The 22,402-nt window shown below is 41.6% G+C and overlaps 1 protein-coding gene across 2 annotated transcripts in view; it reads right to left on the minus strand.

Annotated features, from left to right (window-relative positions):
- The window catches only part of pcbp4 (poly(rC) binding protein 4), a 153,985-nt gene that overhangs the window by 41,642 nt on the left and 89,941 nt on the right, over positions 1–22,402 (minus strand). The window contains exons 4-6 of one of the 2 annotated variants that reach the window (XM_085776767.1): positions 10,716–10,750; positions 10,174–10,290; positions 53–184 (exon numbers count right to left, since the gene is read on the minus strand). In XM_085776767.1, coding sequence (XP_085632893.1) covers positions 53–184; positions 10,174–10,197 — 156 coding nt within the window. In that variant the 5' untranslated portion in view covers positions 10,198–10,290; positions 10,716–10,750. The remainder of the gene's footprint in view (positions 1–52; positions 185–10,173; positions 10,291–10,715; positions 10,751–22,402) is intronic. The other variant, XM_085776766.1, reaches the window with a different exon arrangement.

Genomic DNA, 22,402 nt, shown 5'->3' on the forward strand with positions numbered 1-22,402 from the left:
TGTGAAACTGAAATCATCCCAGCGGAAATAATCCACCTCCTCCACCCCTCACCTCTCTGATTTCCTTGATCTTGGAGCCGCCTTTGCCGATTAGGGAGCCGCACTGACTGGCCGGGATCACCAACCGCAGGGTGACTGGAGGTTTGCTGGTCACTGTGCCGTTGGCTACCAAGGCTGCCAGGTCCTGAGTGAGAGAGAGAGAATGAGGGAAGGGGGGGTTACACAGGTCTTTAAAGTGCTCAAGGTATTTCCTGATGTGTGGCTTCTTTGCTCAGTCTGCCGGAGGAAACACAATAAATGCTGTGTTTCACTCCATCGTGTTGTTTGGTTTAATCAGTAACATCTGTCAGGGTGAGGGGAGGATTAGCCCGGTGAGGGCTGTGGTGCAAGAAAACAAATCACAGTTCATACAAATAGATAGAGAAATTGTAATGTTTGCTTGACTAAATGTAACAGGGAGAAAATACGTTTAATATGAAGGCTGAAATGTAAACATAACAGAAGATAGTCAGGATTAAATCCTCGATTCTTTCCTGACACTGTCTTAGTCATGATTTAAACACCTTAGTGTGTAAATACTTTTTGTATGAAGTATACTTTAGAGAGAGCGCAGTATTTGCTGTAATACTGATTTCAGCCCCAGAAGACTAATATTAATTTACTAAAATATTTTCGTAAGTCATTAATACTTTTTCCCTTTCTTTTCTGAATATAAAGGAGGAATGATCATCGCCAGAAAAAAAACAAATTATTAAAAATTAAAGCACTTGCCTCTCAGAACTTTTTACTGATAAAAAATAAAAATAAATCAATAAATAAAACTTGAGAAATACTAAGTTGTTTCGACAAGGTACAAAGTCAGTTAAGTGAAGACTACAGCAAACTAGATCTCTGCTAAAACACAAACAACCACTCCACACTTTAAAACTCAGGGAGCCATCTTCATTTGAACTGCGTTGCTATGGAACAACTTGGACCTCAGAGTATTATCTCAGCTATTAATAACAACAAACACAGCAATAAATGTATTATTTTATACCAGTGACTGCAACTGTTTGCCAACTACAAAAGGAAAATATGTTTAAATATATATTTGTATAAAAAACAGGACAGGAAAAAGAGTTCAGCATGACAGCGTTTATCATTTCCACACAGTATCATGTTGTGTCGTCAAACAAAAAAGTGCAAAGTGCATGACGAAAATAGACACAGAGAAAGGTTTTAAAGCAATAACTCCAGCTTTTGATGCTTCCCCCTAATCCAGCTCCTGTGTGTTCGACTGGAGCTCTCAGTCGCTCTTTAACTCTCCTGGTGGATCCTCGACTCTCATCAATCATCATCATTATTGATGAGTTTTCATGTTGCGTAACTGTGATTTACTTGTCTGTCATCTCTGGAGCCCCAGCACAGCATTGCATTTTGGGATTTATGGCCTGAATTAGTGCACATACAACCCTACAGACACCTTTTTTTGTTTTAATATGAGTTACATGTTTCTATGAGTTTTGGACCATGTTTGATGCTTACAAACATCAGCAGCGGGCTGAGTTAGCTTAGTATGAAGAAATGTTTAAAATGGATTAATTGTCCATTTTTATGTACATTTCGTTTTGTTCTATCTTCAATTTATTTAATTGAAGTTATGGTGTTTCTTGTTTTTGAATGATATTTTTATGTTTTGACACTTGACACTTCAGCTAATAGTTTTTCACTTTTTCTTAAATTTCCTTACATCTATTACACTCTATTATCTATGACACTTGGGTTTTCTGTCAATCAAGAGTTCATGTAAGTATAGTACAAGTAAATGTAAATTTTACATAAAGACAAACTGACTTGTATTTTCATACATTAACAGAAAAGTAAAATTTTGATATTGCGCAGGTCAGGCGCCAAATGTCTTCAAACCCCTCCCCTCCCCGCTGTCGGGTCGGTGGTCCAGCCAGTGGGAGGTTGTTGACTGAACATACGACTTCCACTCTTGTCTGTCATTCCTTGATTGTCAATGCAGATCACAGACTGTATATTTGCCCTGGTCAGACGTCTCTGTCACAGACTCCCTCTCTGACCTTGACCCTCTCTTTGTTTCTCCAACTCTCTCTCTCTCTCTTTAACACACACACTTTTACGATGTAAATGTTTCTTCAAGTAAGTAGCCTAACATCTTGTATTATTCATTATTTGCATTTCCGATTATTTGGATCCATATTAGCTACCACCAAAGTAGTAACTATTCTTACTGGATAATTTCAGAAGACACTGACATTAAAGGTATCCACCTTATTCCTAGCCCCCATGATGCTTTGCGGGAATTATGGGCGCAACAGTGCGAACCGGAAGTAGCGTTTGTTTACATGCTAACAGTACGCGCTAATCCACTTTCTGCGAGCGTTAGAGACATAAAACACCACCTTTTACAACTCAAACGAGACAATATCATAATACCGCTGCCTACTAATATTGTGAGGTGTGAGGACGACTTAAAAAAGTGGCCAAAGATAAAAAGATAACGTACAGTAGGATATTTAGCTACTTGTTAACTTGTTGCTTCAGTTGTTGAGGCAACGAGCTATCTGCTAGCTCTGGAAAGTTGCCTCATATAAATTGGAATAATTTTATTTTCTTTTATAAAGAAATGCATATGTGTGTGGGGGGGTCTCTCTCTCACTCACCTCTTTACTGTCTGCTCTCAGGGATTGTGTGTGTGTGTGTGTGGTGGTGGTGGTGGGGGCGGAGTATTTTACTGTAGGTTCTCACCATGGATCTATGATAAGACCACACACAGACACATCCGAGTGTCCAACCAACAAAGTTGTAGTAAAAAAAAATCCATTTAGTTTATTTTAATCATAAATACCTATACTTTTGATACAGAGGGGTGTGTCAGTGTACACAACGTTTACACGGAATGAAACAGTAAACATAAAATTGCGTGTATCATTTAGGGATATAAAAACCCCTAAATGATACACGCAATTTTTTATACATATGGTCATATAGATTCGGGGTCTAGATATTTATGTACCTATGCAAATCAGCGGGTGACACCAAACAACGTCTGCCCAAGCAAGTCACAGCTTTTATTTCTCTCACACTCACACACCCCAGTGTCCTGGAGAGATGCAGCCGCATCTGAGGGGACGATGGCGCGTGTGCGTGTGTGCGCATAGCGTGTGTTGCCCCTTCTCCACTACACAGTTAAGCTCAGCTCTACTCCACTTGGTTTAGGTTCTTTTAATCACAGTCATAGTTTGTCATATTAAAGCGGGTTCGTCAGCACCGCGGAGCTGATCGCTGTCTGATAATCAATGAGCATTTCCCACCGACTCTCTTTTTTCTCTCCTTTCGTCAGCTCCAAACTCACTCTTCTGCACCGCGATTACGAACCGCAGCGTGGTTTCAAACACAGCTGTTATTTAACTCATGTGTCAGAATAACAATAATCTCGAGGGGGGGGCTGTTACATTCATTACAATGCATTTCTCCTCTGTGACGGGCGGCGCGCCCCCTCACTCCTGTCACAACACACGCACACGCCCAGTGGCCTCTCTCCCGGTTCAGCCCCGTCCACTTCTCGGTCTCCTGCCCAGATTACGTTGTACGAGCGGACCTGTTGGTCCGAGTGGCCACGGTCCAAGCGGACCTGTTGGTCTGACTCGTCCAACACAGTCCAGTCCTCCACCCGCAGCTCCCAGAAGCTGCAGACGGGTCAACCAAACAGCACTACTCCCTCTCTTCACTCGAGCTGATTTTTTAATTACGAGCGCTCACCACCATGGATCAATAACCGGTCTATTATCACTACATGAATTGCCTCATCTACCGAATTAACTAAGAAAACAGAAAACAATGTGAAAACTTTCAAATAAACCGCTAACAGTAATGAAGACCGCTAGCAACCACTGCTGTTAGCCTGGCTCACTGCTACTTCCGGTGCTGACCGGAAGTTCCACCCATAACCGTTTCTACAGTAACGACCCCAGGAATAAGGTGGATAGGGTTGGAAATTCTGGAAAAACGGTACTAGCAGGCCACATTTTGAAAATACACAAGTCAAAAGTCCCAGCCCCTTTCCTCAGACTGCTCTCTGAAGCCACGACATCACCTTTCCGCGGACGTGGGGGCGCAGACATCCAACGCACATTATCAGAGCTACATTGCCACCCACCAGACTGGAGTGTGGGTTATAACTTGCTGTTATTTTCCGCATGAGCCGCTTTACAAATGGCACCTCATAGAAATTCATGTAATTCACATGACAACAGTTCACATTAGCCTTTCAGGTTTAAAACTTAATATTGGTTTCAGTGGAGCAGCTCTGGTTTAGGGGGTAGAGAGGCTCATCCTGACTCACAAGGTCAGTGGTTCAATCGTCAGTTTCTCTAGTGCCCTTGTTGTAATGTCTGTGAAAGCTGCCCCATCAGTGTGCGAGTAAAAGCACTGTGCATAATAGAGAGCACTGCATGGATGTGTGTGAATATGGTTTATTGTGGAAAGTGTTTTGAGTGTTTTGAGTGTTGGAGTGGCGTTGAGACTTGAGAAAATTAGACTACATAATTAGAGTCAATTTCACATATATTTTTCTTTCATTGCACAACATGCAATGAAATGATTTACGGCTGAATAGCTCTGTAAGGTGAACGACATGTGACAGGCTCCCTGTAGTGTTTTCTATAATATCTGTGCGCTGTGTTGGAAGAAAGCTCGGACATTTTCACCTGACAGTAACTCCTTACATTCACTGATAGACACACAATGACACTGTTCACTGCTACTTGAGATCGCACACTGTTAACTCACTCACTCATGAAGCTGTGCACAGAGTTTTAACGCAGCACAGTGGGGCTTCTCAGACAGCTGTCAAACATCTGCTGATAAGCAAGATGTCAGGATCGACTCGAGGCATCCTGACTCTCCTCCTGATCTCAGCGAGTAACTGTTCATCATCTGTGTTAAAACCAAATGTGAGGAAACGACCGCAGCAATAACCTGCTTACCCCTCCATGATACCCACACAGCCCCATCTGTAGTCAAGCTTTTGAAGAGATCCACAGTGATCAAGGACAGAGAACAACAGGTGAGTGAAGCAACATCCAGCTGTGAGCGCTTTAATCAGCCTCTGCCTGAAAACCTGCCGCTGCGTCTGGCCTGCAGTCTGCAGCTGACCCACAACACGCTTGTCCTCACCTTTCTCTCACCTCTGCCCCTCTCCACGACCCCTCAGCTCCATCCTACCATCTCCTACTGCTCTTTCCTGTCCATTAGTCAGAAAAAAGCTTTTTTCATTCCCTCACTTTTTTAATTGCATCTTTCCTTCTCCCCTTCAGCTCTTTCTTTCTTCTTTATTTCATTTCCTAACTCTCTTTCCCTCTCCTTCTCCCCCTTTTTCTCATTACATATTATCTCCCTTGGCTGCTTAAATCACACTTTTCCTGTTCGTATCGCTCTCTCTTTCACCCCCATTCTTTGCTAAATCTCCCTGTCTCTATCCCTCTCTCTTTAATTAACTCAGGTAATAAATGGTGGTCTAAATCACCTGGTCTTAATATAATTGGTTCAATCAATCGGGCCGAGCTGGACTTGGGGCTCGAGTGCATCTGAAATGTAAATAGCAGCGCCGTCTTGTCTGCTCTACCCATCACGCGAACATACCCTAAATAAAATGACTCTCTCGCCGCGCTCCCTCCCCTTTTTCTCTCTGGGAATATTTAGCATATTTTCATTCACCTCAACACGTCATGCAATAAAGATAAACAAAAAAATCTCTCACAGATGCTTCTTCCTGTTGTGTTGCATGTTCTCGTCACAGTAATTGACAGCCAGCACTGTCCCACTGTTTTGTGATGCTATACAAAGCTAAGCCAAAAAACGAGACATTCTAGGACGTTTAGGGACAAGTTGTCATATTGAACAATTATAAGATGTTGTATTGTCATATTTCACCACTGTTAGCGTTGCAGGGATAACAGCTACATCAGTTAATAGCAGACACGTTGCTATTTTTACACATTTTGGACACTCCGGCTCAAAAAATAGCTGCAGGAAACAGACAGAAATGTCAAAATCCTGTCACCATCCCCTCCGTCTGCTGATGCCCCGTATGAAACCGTTTGTGTTTGTGGCTTTGGATGTGAAAGATAGTTTGGGGATTATTTTGAACAGAGCCGGCTGCTGGAGTCCCTGGTGTGTTGCTTTGGATGAATAAAGCTGTGTTTTCCACCTTAATTTATCTAAAGTAAACTGCAGAGGAGAGAAAGCACAGCCATAAACACCATGCAAAATGACTGTTCTGATGATTCGCTCGTTTCCGAGTACAGCTTTCCCTGTCCTCCGTCTTTCCATCTGACTCTCATTACAAATTTTCTTTAATCCTCACTACATCCACTCTGCTCCTTTTTCAAATGCTCTCTTAATTTATTCCTGAATGTATCACCCGTCTAGTTTCTCTTTTGGATATCTTACACTCAGTTCGCTTTTATCTCATCTTTTTTACTTCCTTTTCTTAACGGTGTCTCTCCTTTGACAGCTTTTCTCTTCATCTATATGGATAGATACTTCACCAGCCATTCTGCTTTTACCTTTTTCTTAATTTGTATTAGCATTGTCTTAGATGTTATCCCTCTTTGTCAATACATGCAGCCTCCCCCCAACTCTTTTTTTCTCATTGATTTGTCTACTCTAGGATATTTAAAATAGAAATGTCAATTTCCTCAAGCTCACGCTGACATCTTCAAATGTTGTTTTTTTTATCTGACCAAAGTAAACTAAATTAGAGTTTCCAGGTGTAACCTTCGGGAAAAGCATTAAGTGTGGTGCAGTCAGCATCTGTACTGTAATGTGCATCCTGGGCATTGGCCAGGACAGTGATGTGACAGTCAGAATGGAACAGATATTCAGCCTTGTGTTGAGCTTGGATAAAGCCAAGTTAAAGATTAACAGGGGAAGAAGAAGGAGCAGTCTACCTTCTTCTCTGCTTGATGCAGTGTTTGAATGGGATTGATTGATTAGCAATGATGGTAAGTGCATGTGGGGTTGTCTATAGACAATGGTAACACCGTGGAATCCACACGCAGCACACGCACGAGCACCCCATCTAACCCAAGACCGGATCAAGCATATAGTACCAAGGCTTTAAGGGGGTCGAGACCAAGTGAAGACCAAGTGGGTAAGGGTTAGGTTAGACTGAGTAAAAATGTAGTCGATTCCAAGACAAGACCCCTTGACCTTGACCTTGACCTTGGCCATGGTTGGGACCAGTCTTAAGTACCACAACATTATCTGACAGGGCAGCAGCCCACTGGGATCATGGTCACAGAGGCCAGTCTGATGATACGAGAGTTACCTTTAGTTCCATAAACTTACACAGTTTGTCAAACATTGTATGTACTGTAGAGCTGTGCAATTAATCACAGTGTGCTATAATTTTATTTATTTATTTATTTTTTTTACAGAAAATGTGCCACAACATTGTTGTGCATTGTCAGAAGTGTTTGTGGACTGATATGTTTGTTCAGTACACACCATCAATTTTAAAGTCAAAATGACCATTCACATTGAAATCCAACTGTAATTGCAATATGATGTTTTTTATATGGTTTCACCAATGATTTATTTTTGGCCTTTATTTTTATTTTTATTGGGACAGTGAGAAAGTGACAGAAAAGTTAAAGACAGAAAGTATAAAGTGGATGACATGCAGCAAAGGGCCATGAGTCAGATTTGAAAATGACAGTGAGAAGGGGAGTGAGAGTCCAGCCGGGTGGGAGTCGAGCCAAGTAGAGAGCAGAAGAGAGGGAGCAAGTCAGAAAATTCACCCTGCGCCTTTATGCACAAATTAGTTCTGGCTGGTAGAGACAACAGAGAAAGTCAGAAAATCTCAATTTTAATTTTCTTCAAAGTCTTATTGGTACATGTAGGGTGCTTCACATTCTCACATATCACACCTTTAAATCCTGAAAATATTTGGCTCTCTTTTACATAAAAAAAGGAGAACTGGAGAATAAGTCAACCCTTTTGCTTGAAAATGATACAACAATTAACTTGGTGATCAGTCGACTAACCTTTTCAGCTCCACAAGAGCGAGAGCAGTTTTCCCTGACAGCACAGACTTGTCTGAATTTCACAAACTCCAGCAGCTCTTGGATCAGATATTAGGAGTGTGAGTGAAAGCTCTGCTCTATGTATTTGCTTTACTTGCAGCTTCGCCTGAGAGAGGTCAGGAATCAGAGTAAAGCAGAGAGCAGAAGCATTGAGGACAGACACTTGAGCCTCTGTAGGTCTTATGATTGATGCTGCACACACTCTCTCTGATTACACTCCTTATTTAATTCCCTGATCACACGTTTCCCACCTCTTTTCATAATCTCTCTTTTTTTCAATCTCATTAACTTTTTATAGCACCTACTCTCTGCCCATCTCTGTATCTTTCTCATTCTCCTGACTCTTTTTTTAAACCCCTCTTGCTCTCTCCATCTTCTTCCATCCATCTCTCACAGTTTGCCTATTTCATAGTGTTTTTTTAAATAATCCTTTAAGCAACTCATCCACCACTCTCCAAATCTCCGCTCTCTCCGCTCTCCAGACTCCACTCCACTCGTCGCATCTATCCACTCCTCCCCCCTTCCCATTTCATATCCATCTTGTTTTCTTTCATTAGGATCGCTAAGATTTACAAACCAGCTGCCTGGATTTAATTTCCCAGCATGTGACATGTTCTTAAATGACAACAAGACACTTCAATTCTCCACAGCAAAAACCACTTCGGTATAATTCGGCCAACATGGAGCTAAACTAATTCTGTAGGTAAATCATCAACTTTCATTGATTTTCTATCTCACTTTAAGGTGCTGACACAGTCTTTCCCCCATGACTTGGTGCACACTGTCGCCATATAAACTGTGTACATCTACAGTATATATACAAATAACCACTATGTTTACTGTAGCTGTGAAACGAGACTGGCAGAGTGAATTTAAATGCACTTTTATGAGTTTGAACAATGATTGGATACACAGCATGCACTAGGGATGGGTACGAGTACTTGTAATTTATTAAAAGTCAGTCCATCATTTTTGCCAAGACTAGAAACATTAATAACATGCGGTCAAGAACTGTACAGCACCACTCTACCTGTGGACCACCTCGACTCTGAAGACCACCCATGGCATGAACAGTTACATCTTTTAGGAAAGGGTTCCCCGGTGTGCAATCTTCAGGAACACAAACACCACACGTTGTCTCTGGGTTTTAATTGTCCCTATGGTTTTGGTTTTCACTTCTACTTTTTCAGTTTTTATTTAAAACCCAACATGGACCATGTGATAGTTTACTCACTGCATGTTATCCTCTCATGTAATTTCTATTTATTTGCATAAAAATTTGGTCAAACCTGCTTGTTTTAAATGTGCTGCAAAAATAATGTGATTTCATTTAATAACCCTGTTTGTTGGGCACAAACTAAATACATTATGGAGCAATGAATTTAGCATTACCAAATGACTTCTACATTGATTTAATACCAAAAAAATATGTTCAAGTTCTGTTATTATCTCTGTGTGGTGCTCTGGATTCAAATCATCTTCTTGTGCACAAGGGGTCGGCAGCAAACGAGGCAGCAGTTAATGTTTGTCAATTGAAGTGATCAATATAAGCCCCACTGTTTACTTCGTGCTAATGCTAAGGCTACAATTTTTCCAGTCCTGCCTACAACCACACTAAACACAATGGATCCATCGGTGAGGTTAGCGTCGCCCTCGAACGCTCATCGATCGTTTGTCCACGGAAGAAGAGAAAAGTCATTGTGTTCCTTTTATTTTTTTGGTTTCAAATGTGTCCGAGTAATGGAAGAGTGAGAGGCAGCCGGAGATGTACAGATAGCGCAAAGTGCTAGTTTGAAATTCCCCATGGGGCACACTCACTTGTAGGTAGGTGTGTGTGTGGTGTGTATGTGTGTGTGTGTGTGTGTGTGTGTATGTGTGTGTGTGTGTGAGGTCAGACAATCCCATTAGACATATAATAGATGGCTCCCTGCCAGAGAGCAGCCATGTTGTAGAGAAGTAAAGGTTACACACTTCACTCCGGACCGCCCGGGAACACCACTGGGAGCTCAGAGGTGTGTGTTAGTGTTTGTGTGTGTGTGTGTGTGTGTGTGTGTGTGTGTGTGTGTGTGTGTACCTCCTCCAGTTTGAACGTGATCATGGTGAAGGCTCTGAACACACAGTCCGTCGGCCCTGTGATGGTGATGATCCTTTCCGGACAGGAGCCCTCTGATATGTTGATCCTTGCGCTGCTCTGTGGGTCCAGACAGAGATGGAGGGAAGGAGGGACAGTGGGAGGAGAGGGATTGTGGGAAAATTATTTTTGGGGGGAGGGAGGGGAGGAGGGGAGGGAGGGGAGGAGGAGGTAGGTAAGAGGGAGGGATAAGGAAAGGGAAGGGACAAAGGGAATGAGGGGATAATGCAAAACAATGAGGAAAAACATCAGGAGGTAAGGGAGGCAGGTGGGGAGCAAAGTAGAGGTGAGTCATGATGGGGAGGGAGGGTTGCGTCGAAGGGGGAGGGGATATGGAGGTTAATGGAGAGAGGAAGGGTAAGGGGGGGGAGGAACAGAGGAGAGAGAGAACACATTAGTGGAGGGTGGGATATGTGGGCTGAGACAGAGAAGAGGAGGAGAACCATTTGCGCCACACTACTCCCCGCTCCCTAAAGGTGATTCACCTGTGATGCAGGAGGAGAGAGGGATTACAAGGAGGCTGGAAGAGGGAGGAAAGAGGAAACGGGGGAAGGAGGCAAGGCGGATGAGAAGAGCAATGCAGTAAATCAAGGTTTTAAGGAGGAGGTGGAGGGGGGCAGGGGTGCAGGAAGGAGTGCAGAAGAGGAAATGAAAAGGCGATGAGAATATTGGGGAGATTAGGGAGAGAAAGATTAAGATGATTTTGAGGAGGAGGAAGAGGGAAATGGAGGAGAGGAGAGAGTGTGGGTAGAGAGTTATTAAAAGGAAGGAAGGAAGGAAGAAAGGAGGACAGGAAAGTGAGGGAAAGGGATGGGAGGAGAGGAGTAGAGATACACAAGGTGGTGCAAATATTTGAGGAGAAATAAGAGGAGAAGGTGACGATAAAGAGAAGGTGCAGTAATAACCATAGAGGATGGATGGAGAGGAGGAAGGGTGTCAGGAGAAAATTGAAGTTTGAGTTGGGGTGGGTGGGTGGGGGGATGCAGATAAACAGAGACAATAAGAATCAGAGCCTGGTGCTGGGTTTATGGGGAAATGAGGGTTTGACTTGCTGGTTCATGAGACTTTAACTCTGGTTTCAAGTGTTCTCATCAAACTGTCCCTGCTGCACAGCGTCGCCCACAGTCTGAACGCTAACACACAGCCTGTCCTGCGAGAGACAGTTTAAAGAGTTATGCAGGTTTTTAAACTTAGCTATGCTCAATTTGACCTTAATCAAACAGCTTTTGAGTAATTGTGATGGTTAAATAAATGACTTGTAACTTGTCACAGGGAGAATGGAGGCTCTCTGCCTTCCACAAAGTGTCTCTTGGCTGAAAACCAACCTTGCAAGATCAGAGCCTCCGACTCGGTGTCCCAGCCCTCATCTCTGTGCACCGCGACACAAATCTCTCTAATAATCTCTTGTTTATGACAGATAAGACTACACAAAGATACAAATCGGAACACTGCACATTATCCACCACTGCATGGATTGCTTTCTCACCAGCTTTGTTAAAAACAATGTTTTGTTTAGTTCATCCCTTCAAGAAATGTGTGTTAGAAAATATGTATCCAAACAAGCCGGTCGAGAAACTGAGGTGAACAGAGATGACTGTGATCACATGTCAGAAAGAAAGAAAGAAAGAAAGAAAGAAAGAAAGAAAGAAAGAAAGAAAGAAAGAAAGAAAGAAAGAAAGAGTCCATCCGTGTGGTTTATGGTCATAAACCACAGAATTTGACAAAGTAGAAATGTGACCTGTGACCTAGCATCCACACCACACCTGATAAAATCTATCACCATCCAAAAATCCATCAATGTATCCATCCATCCACCTCAGCTTGGATGGATGGATGGATGGATGGATTTTATCAGGTGTGGATGCTAATGTTGGTCTGGTCACAGGTCACATTTACATTTAGGTTTAAACCTGCAAAGACACTTGACTTGATGCTAGCATGCTAACATGCTGTTAGCACTGTTACTGTGAGTGTGTTAGCATTCAGACTTCAACTGCAGCCTCACTGAGCTGTGAGTGTAGAGAAGAGGTCTCATTAAAATCTGTCTCTCACTGTGGAGGTGCAGCATTAACTCACTGGAGCACACCTCCAACACTAATTTGGATTATCTGTTGAATTGTGCAAATGCATGTGTGTTTGAGCCAAGACTTTCTAAACCCGTTATCTGTGTAGTGTGTGTGTGTGTGTGTTGATAAGCACACAGAGTATTCATATTTTATGGCACTATTTTGTGCGCTGTCTCCGCTTGTTTTCTCCAAACAACACACCCGCTTTTGTGCAACTGTGTGTTTCAAATTGTGTGTGTTTAATAGCGAGACTTGTCCGGTGCTGTTCCCCCAGCAGCCTAGACTGCAGTCTCCTCTCATTGTTGTGAAAATACAACACATGTGTGTGTGTGTGTGTGTGTGTGTGTGTGTGTGTGTGTGGAGGGTGGGGTGGGTGGGGGGGGTATGTAACATTTGGTAATAAAGCAATGATGGAAATTCTCTGCTGCTCTTTCACCTTTTATTATCTCAATAAAAATGTATTAGCTGGTATCTCCCTCTGTTCCACTGTATCTATCTACAGTATCTATCTATCTATCTATCTATCGATCGATCCATCCATCCATCCATCCATCCATCCATCCATCCATCCATCCATCCATCCATCCATCCATCCCTCATTTATCAAACTTGTGTAGGACCTGGTGTAGATATCAGCGTGTGCCAGGTGTCACGTGATTTACGAAAAGTGTATAGGCTATGCTGCCGTTTTCGGTGTAGAACCGGCGTGGTCCTGACAAATCTGACGTCTGAAAATGACGTCAGATTGTAAATGTAAATGTCACGCCCGATATATTCCTGCTTAAGAGGCCTCGCCCTGCCCCTTTTACGACATGGAGACACGGAAGACGGCCAAGAAGAGGGAACTGACATTACTACGTTCATGAGGACGGCACCATTAAATATCTAATAGTCATAGTCATAGTTTTTGTGACTGATAGCCTACAAGCGTCATCACTGGTGGAAGGAGGCTGCAGACGCACGTATCACTGATCACGTTAGGAAACACAGCGATCTCATGAAATGCTCTTGCAGTTTACTATAGGTGTTTAAGAAATCATAGCCTGTATCATAGCCCTAAACACTGGCCCGATCCTCGCTGACAGGTCCAGGTGAAAAATTAAAAAAAAAACCCTCCGCTGTGGAGATAACCTGCACCTGGACAGGCTCGTCTCCCTCCTCAGTTGGGGCTCCGCTGTCCAGCAGAGAAAGACACTGAGCAACCACTCATCAGTCTGTTGAAAGAGATCTTCTGTCTGTGATCTAACAATACTGCAACAGGTCTGTCATTAACTGTTTCTGTTGACACAGCTGATTCATGAGCATCTGTCATATCGTGGTGTTTAATTCACCTCAGTTGCTCAAAATAAAAGTCGAGTTCAACACGGACTTGATGAATACGTGGTTGTATCATATATAGCCTATATATTTTTTTTTTCACTAATAAAAACATCAACAACACGAGGTCGCTGCTGGTTCAGAGCTGGTGTGGGATTTCTGCGTACCCTACTGTACGCTCACGTTCAGATAAATGCCGATCCTGGCGGTAGATTTGGCGAACACATTTTTTTGGTGTACGCACATTTGATAAATGAGGGCCAGTATCACCATTATCTCCTCCTCTTCTCTATTCTCCATTCATTCATCCACCTCTCCTCCCCTCCCTTCTATCCTTTAATCTCATGAGTCTCATTATCATTAATTTATTGATACGTCCTCTCGCTGCTCCCCGTCCATATGACGGTCCAGCAATCACTTCTCATATGCATCTCCTCTTCTTCTGATCCAACCACTTAACCCCCTGTGCCATCAGTCACCCTCGCCAACCCTACTTCTTCTTACCCCTCCATTTATCCCCTCCATCATCCTTCTCTTTCCCAACTTTCTTTGCTTTCTATTGCGATTTAATCCCTCTCTCCACCTGTTTTCTCTGCCCCTCATCGAAGCCTGAAAGCAGGTGAGTTCCTTGTTTAGTTTCTTAGTTTTTGTAGTTTAGATTTACCCTGTGTGAAGCTTTTGAGTTTGATCCTTCCTGAACTGATTGGCTAGCTGACTAGCAACACATACATACAGTACACTACAACCACTGAGCTATAATTTGCCAGTGCTGCCTGAATTTCATGCCGGCTTACACAAAATAATTTTGATCAAACTCTTTAGCCCAAGGATACTGTTAACTTAACCATCAAAATAAAACTCACAGACCATCAGCTCTCCAAATATCCAGAGAACCAAAAGGGTCTACTTCTTCAACAGCACGACTAAAAATGTTAAAGGCCCAGTGAGTAAAATAGAGTGAATCTAGCGTTTAGATTCTAGATTGCAGAGCTCACTTGCTCGCTCGCACTCAGCCCACCCGTCGCCAAAGTGACGGTGGCCTCCAAGGACAAAAGTTGTTGTTTACCACAACTGTGACGACTGGGAGTATTTCTGGAGCATCAACGATGAGGTGAGGATCTAAACCATTTTACGATATGTCTGCTGTTTCCTACTCTTTCTTCTTTCCTTCTGCCTTCTTCTTTGTTGGTTGATTTATGAACGCAAAACTTGTGAAACGTGCTCTCTGGATGGCTGGATTTTCCATTAGGGCAGCCGTACAAACATATATATATATTCATGGGTAGTATATTCAGATTTTGCCAATAAACCTTGACAGTTACACACTGGACCTTTAAGTTATAACACTTACATACAGTGGTCCACAGAGAACAGCTGGTTTGATTAAATTGATTATTATCCAAATAATAGGCAGAATAGGAGTGTATTGTGTACGTATATGTATGTTTTCTCCTAATTTTAAAACTTTAAACTAAAATTCTGTTTTAAACTCAGAAGTTTACCCACCCTGAAACCTGCCCTAATACACCATGTGTTTTTCATTTTTTATCACACATGGCTGAACTACAGTCAAATAACTGTGTGAAGAAGCAGTGGTGTCGGTAAGCAGCACTAGCTTTTCAAACTGTCTGTCTTCTATCTATCACGTTAAGAATGAACACAAAGCAGATAATTATTAAAAACCTATAACATAGTTTCATTTTGAGGCGTGTTCCAGACAGATTCTTTTAGGTATTCACTCACTTTCTCCACGTCTTTCCCCTCCTCTCTACCCCCCATCCCACTCCCCACGCTTCTTGATTTTCCCCTCCCACTTTAATGAGTGAGACATGCAGCAGTATGTTGTTTTGCTGTTGCAGCGTGGAGCGGCTGTCTTCATTACTCTTCATTTGGAGTGGAGGAAGGATGGACAGCCATGTCATTCAACTGGATTACTCTGCTCTGTTCCGCTTTATTAGAGAGTCATGCTGCCAGGGAGTCTCTCTGTGTGTGTGTGTGTGTGTGTGTGTGGGTGAGAGACCATGCGTGTTTGTGTGAGTGCAGCCATTACCAAGAGCTACAACCTGACATCAATGTTTTTATTGACTCTATGAAAAGGGACCTCTTGCGTGCTGCATCCTTTCCTTTTATGTGTGTGTGTGTATGTGTGTGTGTGCGTCCACATGGTGATTCTTTAGCTCTTCAAAACCCTGGAACACATAGCCTTGAAAACTCTGGACTCAAACAGTAAACTGTTCATTAAAGTCAACAATGGGTGTGTTTTTGTGTGCATTATGATGGATATAATGTATATGTGTGTTTGTGTGCCAATGAGGTAGCCTGTTGAGGGAATAAAGAAGAGTAATGAGAGGAAGACTTATCTTATAAATCCTGTAAACTGTAGATCCGGTGCTGTGGTTTTGTCCTTGAGAGGCAAATATCCATTTAAATATTCATACTTCCTGCTCAGTGAGTTACGCTGTCAGACAGAAATGCTTGGGCTAGAAAACAATGTGTTGTTTTTTCGTCTTCATCAGTCTCCCTCTTGTTCATCCCTCTGCCTCCTCTGTTTGCTCCGTCTCCCCATAGAGGTGAACGTCAAGCTTTTGATTTTTAATTAGATGTTTATTTTGAGTCTTTTTCACTCCAGTTTGGTTTTGGTTCCGACTTTGACTTGGATGTTTGTTATAGTTTGATTGTAGTTTCCCTTTTAACTGCAGTAGTTTTATCTTGAAATTGTGAATATTTTAAATCCAGGGCAGCATTTGCAGCAGTGCACTGGAGCAATTATGAAATATTCATATCGATTACTCTCTTTGAAAGAGCTGTTAAGCTACACATACCCAAGCTTCTTAAAAGGTGACGCTGGCGATTAATCTGATTAATTAACTCATTAATTAGACCAAGGAGAGTAAGATGTATTGTTACCTTTTAGTTCTGGTCTGTTTCATGTTAAAATTGACTCATTATAAACAAAACAAGAGCAAGAGATCCTGAAATCACTCAGTGGACTGACAGGAAACATCGCTACATGGAGCAAGGAGGGGAAATCAAGCCCTGATACCTGATGAATGAAAAGAATGGAAACCCATAATAGTACAGGAAGAATGTGAAAAGGAGTTGAATGTGCAATAAAGGCTTTTTATGTGACTTCACAAAATCGGTTGGTTTTAAGGCTCAGTTTCTGAATACAGGCTGTGCGCCGTATGTAAACGTGTGTGGCCCTGTCCGCGGCCGTCCACGTGGGTTTTTATGCAAAATTTATCATAAGACTTCTCTAACCCTTTTGTTTGACAAAAACAAACACCTAAGATGTGAAAGTTTAAATAATAAACATGGTTTATAAAATGATCTTAAAATATCATTGTATGCATTTTTAAAATTGTTTTTCCTTTGTATGAAATCATCTTCATCTGTTCTCAAATCTCTACAGGAAACCTGATCCTCCTCCAGGAGACTGACTGATTCCTCTGAAATCAGGTAATTTCACATTTCATTTTTTGGTGACATTTCACAAATTCCCCAGCGGATAAAGGGAAACACAACTCCTCTGCCTCCCTCTCTCTCCCTCTCTTCCTCCCTCTTTTGTCTCTTGCTCTCTAGAGTGTTGATTCATGTGCAGTCGTCGTCAAAACTATCTCTCTGAGGACACACGTTTCTAAAATAATTTCTCCCTCCAGAACATATTTGTGGGTTATTATTTAACGTGTTTTCCAGGCGAGCAGGGAACTAAATTGAGTAAATTTGAGGCTCATTAAAACACAGCATTGCATTCTTTTCCTGTTGAACCACACCGGAAGGACTTCTGTGACCTATTTTGAGTTAAAGAATTTAATCTTATCCCACATACAGTATTTGACTCTTCCCCTTTATGCAGCAGCTGCACTGACGTAGAGGCTTTTATTCCGCATGCCTGATGTCGCAGGGACTCGGAAGAGCGTTTGTAACATAACAATAAGGATTTGGTGACATAACACCACATCCTTGTTTCTCCAGTGTAATGTGAGGTAGCCCCACACACACACACACACACACACACACACACACACACACATCCTCTTGCTACCACACACGTTCAACAGAAACATTTCTACATTTCTTTCTTTCTTGTGAATGTTTGGACAAGGATAATCTGGGCTTTTCATTAACTCTCCTCTGGGAATCCCCACGTCTTTGCTCACTTATATAAAAGTCTGGTATTCACATCAGGTGTTGCATACATTAACAAGTCAGGGATGTGCCTGTGTTGTGGAGTCAGTGAGATGAATGCAGAGCATCTGAAAGTGTACGTGCACGTGTTTAAGTATTCATGCGCTGCAGGCAACCTGATTACACATGTAGCATCCAAGCAGGAGAGGTGAGAGGGGAATGACTCAAGTAAAGGTTCATATTATCGCCACATTTTCATCTAACGTATTATTGTAGTCAAATTTTATCCCTTGGAATTTTTCAATTTTCAATTTAGAGTCTTTTATGTGCAGTTCAGTATAGGTTTGGTATGTTTTACACTCAGTGGGGCTGAAACGGTCACTATTGTTGTGTTGCAAGGCTTTTATTATTAGGGCCGCGGGCAATCGCACTGGGCACTGGTCCCAACAGCTATGAAATAGCTGCAGGGACCAGTGCCCGGGCGAAGCCCGGGCACTACTGTTATTGTGTGGATTTTTTCTTATTAGTGTAACTGCTGAAGCAGTCACACTATTGTTCTTCTGTTTGGCCATTTTCTTCCGCCTTTTTACGGTCTTCTTCTAGTCCTTCATACTTTGTGCTATTTCAACAATTCATATATCAAAACGTGCAGCTTTTTTTGAACTTTATCGGCATTACTTTTCTCTTTTTAACTATTTATACTTTTTCAAATATTTAACTTTTTCACAAAAAATCTCACATTCATCAAAGTCTCAACCTCTCTTCTTCACAACTCCACTGTAGTGTAGGGGGTAGGGTAACTGCCTGCCAACCCTAAGGTCACTGGTTCGAATCCAACGGAAGAACTCTTGTTATGTTATGTTGAATTCTGCTCCCCTCCCCCGCCTTCAATTGGTTACAGGTGTTTGTTATCTCCTTGATTACTCATACCAGTTTGCAGCACATCATCACATTACAATGAATGACAACAGTCTTGAAAGCAGTGTGCTCTCTGTAGCCGAGTGGCAGAGTAAAGGTTTAGTGATCATATGGTCATGGGTTCGATTCCTGCCTCAGTCTTTTCACTTCATTGCTTGACTTTTGATTCCAATTATTCAGCTGTCATTGGACAGTCTTTGATTCCTCATAGTATAAAGCTCATTGTAACTCAGGTTCTCTGTGGCCATATGGTTAGTGCTCAGCCTGAAATTCACAGACATTTTCATTCTAAGTCATTCAAGCTTGACTCTCAAGCTTTCTTGATGTTGACAGTGTGCAGATCATTAACAGACAACAGTCTCTGCAACGGTGTGTGCACTTGTGGCCTAGAGGCAGAGTGGAAGTCTAATGACCATGAGGTGTGGGTTCGATTCTGACCTTGGTCAAACATTTGTATGGTGATCACAGCTTGCACTATTTGCTAATTCTGCAACAGCGTTCAGTTGCTGTCAGCAGTCACACCATTTCCATTCTTGGAAATGCTTTTTTCTAGTTAGTGTGACTGCTGAAGCAGTCACACTATTGTTCTTCTGTTTGGCCATTTTCTTCCGCCTTTTTTACGGTCTTCTTCTAGTCCTTCTTACTTTGTGCTATTTCAACAATTCATATATCAAAACGTGCAGCTTTTTTTGAACTTTATCGGCATTACTTTTCTCTTTTTAACTATTTATACTTTTTCAAATATTTAACTTTTTCACAAAAAAATCTCACATTCATCAAAGTCTCAACCTCTCTTCTTCTCAACTCCACTGTAGTGTAGGGGTTAGGGTGGATGTTTGCCAACCCTAAGGTCACTGGTTCGAATCCAAGGGAAGAACTTTGTTATGTTATGTTGAATTCTGCTCTCCTCCCCGCCTTCAATTGGTTACAGGTGTTTGTTATCTCCTTGATTACTCGTACCAGTTTGCAGCACATCATCACATTACAATGAATGACAACAGGTTTGAAAGCAGTGTGCTCTCTGTAGCCGAGTGGCAGAGTAAAGGTTTAGTGATCATATGGTCATGGGTTCGATTCCTGCCTCAGTCTTTTCACTTCATTGCTTGACTTTTGATTCCAATTATTCAGCTGTCATTGGACAGTCTTTGATTCCTCATAGTATAAAGCTCATTGTAACTCAGGTTCTCTGTGGCCATATGGTTAGTGCTCAGCCTGAAATTCACAGACATTTTCATTCTAAGTCATTCAAGCTTGACTCTCAAGCTTTCTTGATGTTGACAGTGTGCAGATCATTAACAGACAACAGTCTCTGCAACTGTGTGTGCACCGTGGCCTAGAGGCAGAGTGGAAGTCTAATAACCATGAGGATGTGGGTTCGATTCTGACCTTGGTCAAACATTTGTATGGTGATCACAGCTTGCACTATTTGCTAATTCTGCAACAGCGTTCAGTTGCTGTCAGCAGTCACACCATTTCCATTCTTGGAAATGCTTTTTCTAGTTAGTGTGAATGCTGGAAGCATTCACACTATTGTTATTCAGTTCGGCCATTTTCTTTATACTTATTATTATTATTATTATTATTATTATTCTTACTACTTTCACCCTTTTTCAGACATCTTCTACTCCTTCATACTTTGTGCTATTTCAACCATTCATATATCAAAACGTGTGGCTTTTTCAGGACAAGGGTGCTATGACTTTTCTCTTTTTAACTATTTATACTTTTTTAAAATATTTAACTTTTTCTGCAAATTTTTTCCCATAGGAATGCATTGAAAACGTCTTCAAACTTTAAATCTTCTTACTTCTTTGAACCTCTAAAACGTCAGCATACTTTCTCCCACAAACTCCATTTGTCTTTTAAATTGTAAATTGTAGACAAACTTTTAATTCTATTCACATATTACTCAGCTTATTAATATCTCAACAGTTTTAGATTGTTGGCTGTTTTAAAATCATTAAAATTTTTCACAAAATTCAACTTTATAATGGTTGTGTATTGCGCTTAACGAGCAGGGCTTAGAGTGAGTGACATCATCGTTAGAGTGAGAGGGATCGAAAAAAACATTCAGGATTTTTTCTGGATAAATTGCCAGCATGGCCACAAATTAAACTCTAGACACATGATTTCCTCACCGGTTTGTAGCCACACTTGTCGTGTCTCATTTAATGTGCTCAGAACAGCAGACAGACTTACAGAATTGTCTCAGTGAGCCTAATTGTCCAGCTAGACCCGCTCCAGTGGCTCATCCACTTCAATATAAAAGTAGGAGCTGATTTTTTTTTAGAAAAACAGAAATGCCCCCCTTTTCTACCTTGCGAGCCTGAGAAAAGTTTTTGCCCTACAAACATTTAATGCACATCAATGTGCTCAGGAAGGTCTCCTCTCCCAGTAGTCATGACCACATTCTAATAAGAGTTACGGTTCTCTTTTTCTGGGCTGTTTTGGGAAGCTGCTCAGAGCACAAATCTCTCTGCTCTGCTCTGCTCTGCTCTGTGTGCAGTTGGTCCAGCTGTTGGGGCCAGCTCGTTATCAACGTCTATAAATAGAACAGTGCAGGTGCAGCCTGGCCGCTCGTTAAGATGTTTTTAAACACAGCCCCACACACACACATGATAAACCAGACTGACAGAGGATGTCCACGCACAAACACAGGCATCACACTCACACAGACAGACACACACAGACACTCACACACAGTCACACACACACACACACACATACACAAACAGACAAACACACAAACACAACACTGTTCCACACAGTAAAATGTAAGCATGGTAGTCGCCATGGTAACTTCTGAGGGCAGGCTGCCACACAGGTGTAATCAATCAGATCATTAGGGAGGGAGGAGTTCTGTGGCGCTTATCAACAGTTTTACTTTCTGCACATGTACACGCAGACAGAGAGACCGTCAGACTCACACACCCAGACACACACACAGGTTTTCAGCTCAAATTCATCAGGCTCTCAATTATTTTATACTTTTGATGTAAACATCTCCAACAATTTATATTTTTCTCATGAATTTAAGTTCAGACGTTTAGTCTTTCCAACTCTATTAATAGTAGTACAATTACAGGTGGAGCCTGGGACATAGGATGCAGCTTTTAACATGTGTCCTATCTATCTATCTATCTATCTATCTATCTATCTATCTATCTATCTATCTATCTATCTATCTATCTATCTATCTATCTATCTATCTAATCTATCTATCTATACCCCTCCCTATTTTTTAACCCCTCTCTCCTCTTTCTTTCTTTCTTTCTTTTTCTTTCTTTCTTTCTTTCTTCTACTCCTTCATTTGTATTTTAAGTAACTTTTTATATCATTCACTCTCTATACATCCAGCCATCCATCCATCTACCTCTTTCTATCTATCATCCCCATCTCTCTTTTTCTTCTTTCTTTCTTTCTTTTTTTCTTTCTTTCTTTCTCTCTCTATCTTTCTTTCTTTCACATCCATTTCTGTCTTTTTACTTCTTTGTTTGTTTGATTGTTTCTTTCTTTCTTTCTATTCCTTTTCTCTTCCTTTGTTTTTACTCCATTTCTTTCTTTCTTTCTTTCTTTCTTTCTTTCACTCCATTTCTGTCTTTTTACTTCTTTGTTTGTTTGATTCTTTCTTTCTTTCTACTCCTTTTCTCTTCCTTTGTTTTTACTCCATTTCTTTCTCTCTTTCTTTCTTTCTTTCTTTCTTTCTTTCTTTCTTTCTTTCTTTCTTTCTTTCTTTCTGTCCT

Source organism: Trachurus japonicus, chromosome 5 (genome assembly GCF_045865225.1).
Source record: "Trachurus japonicus isolate A0001 chromosome 5, Traja_1.0".
NCBI lineage: Eukaryota > Metazoa > Chordata > Actinopteri > Carangiformes > Carangidae > Trachurus > Trachurus japonicus.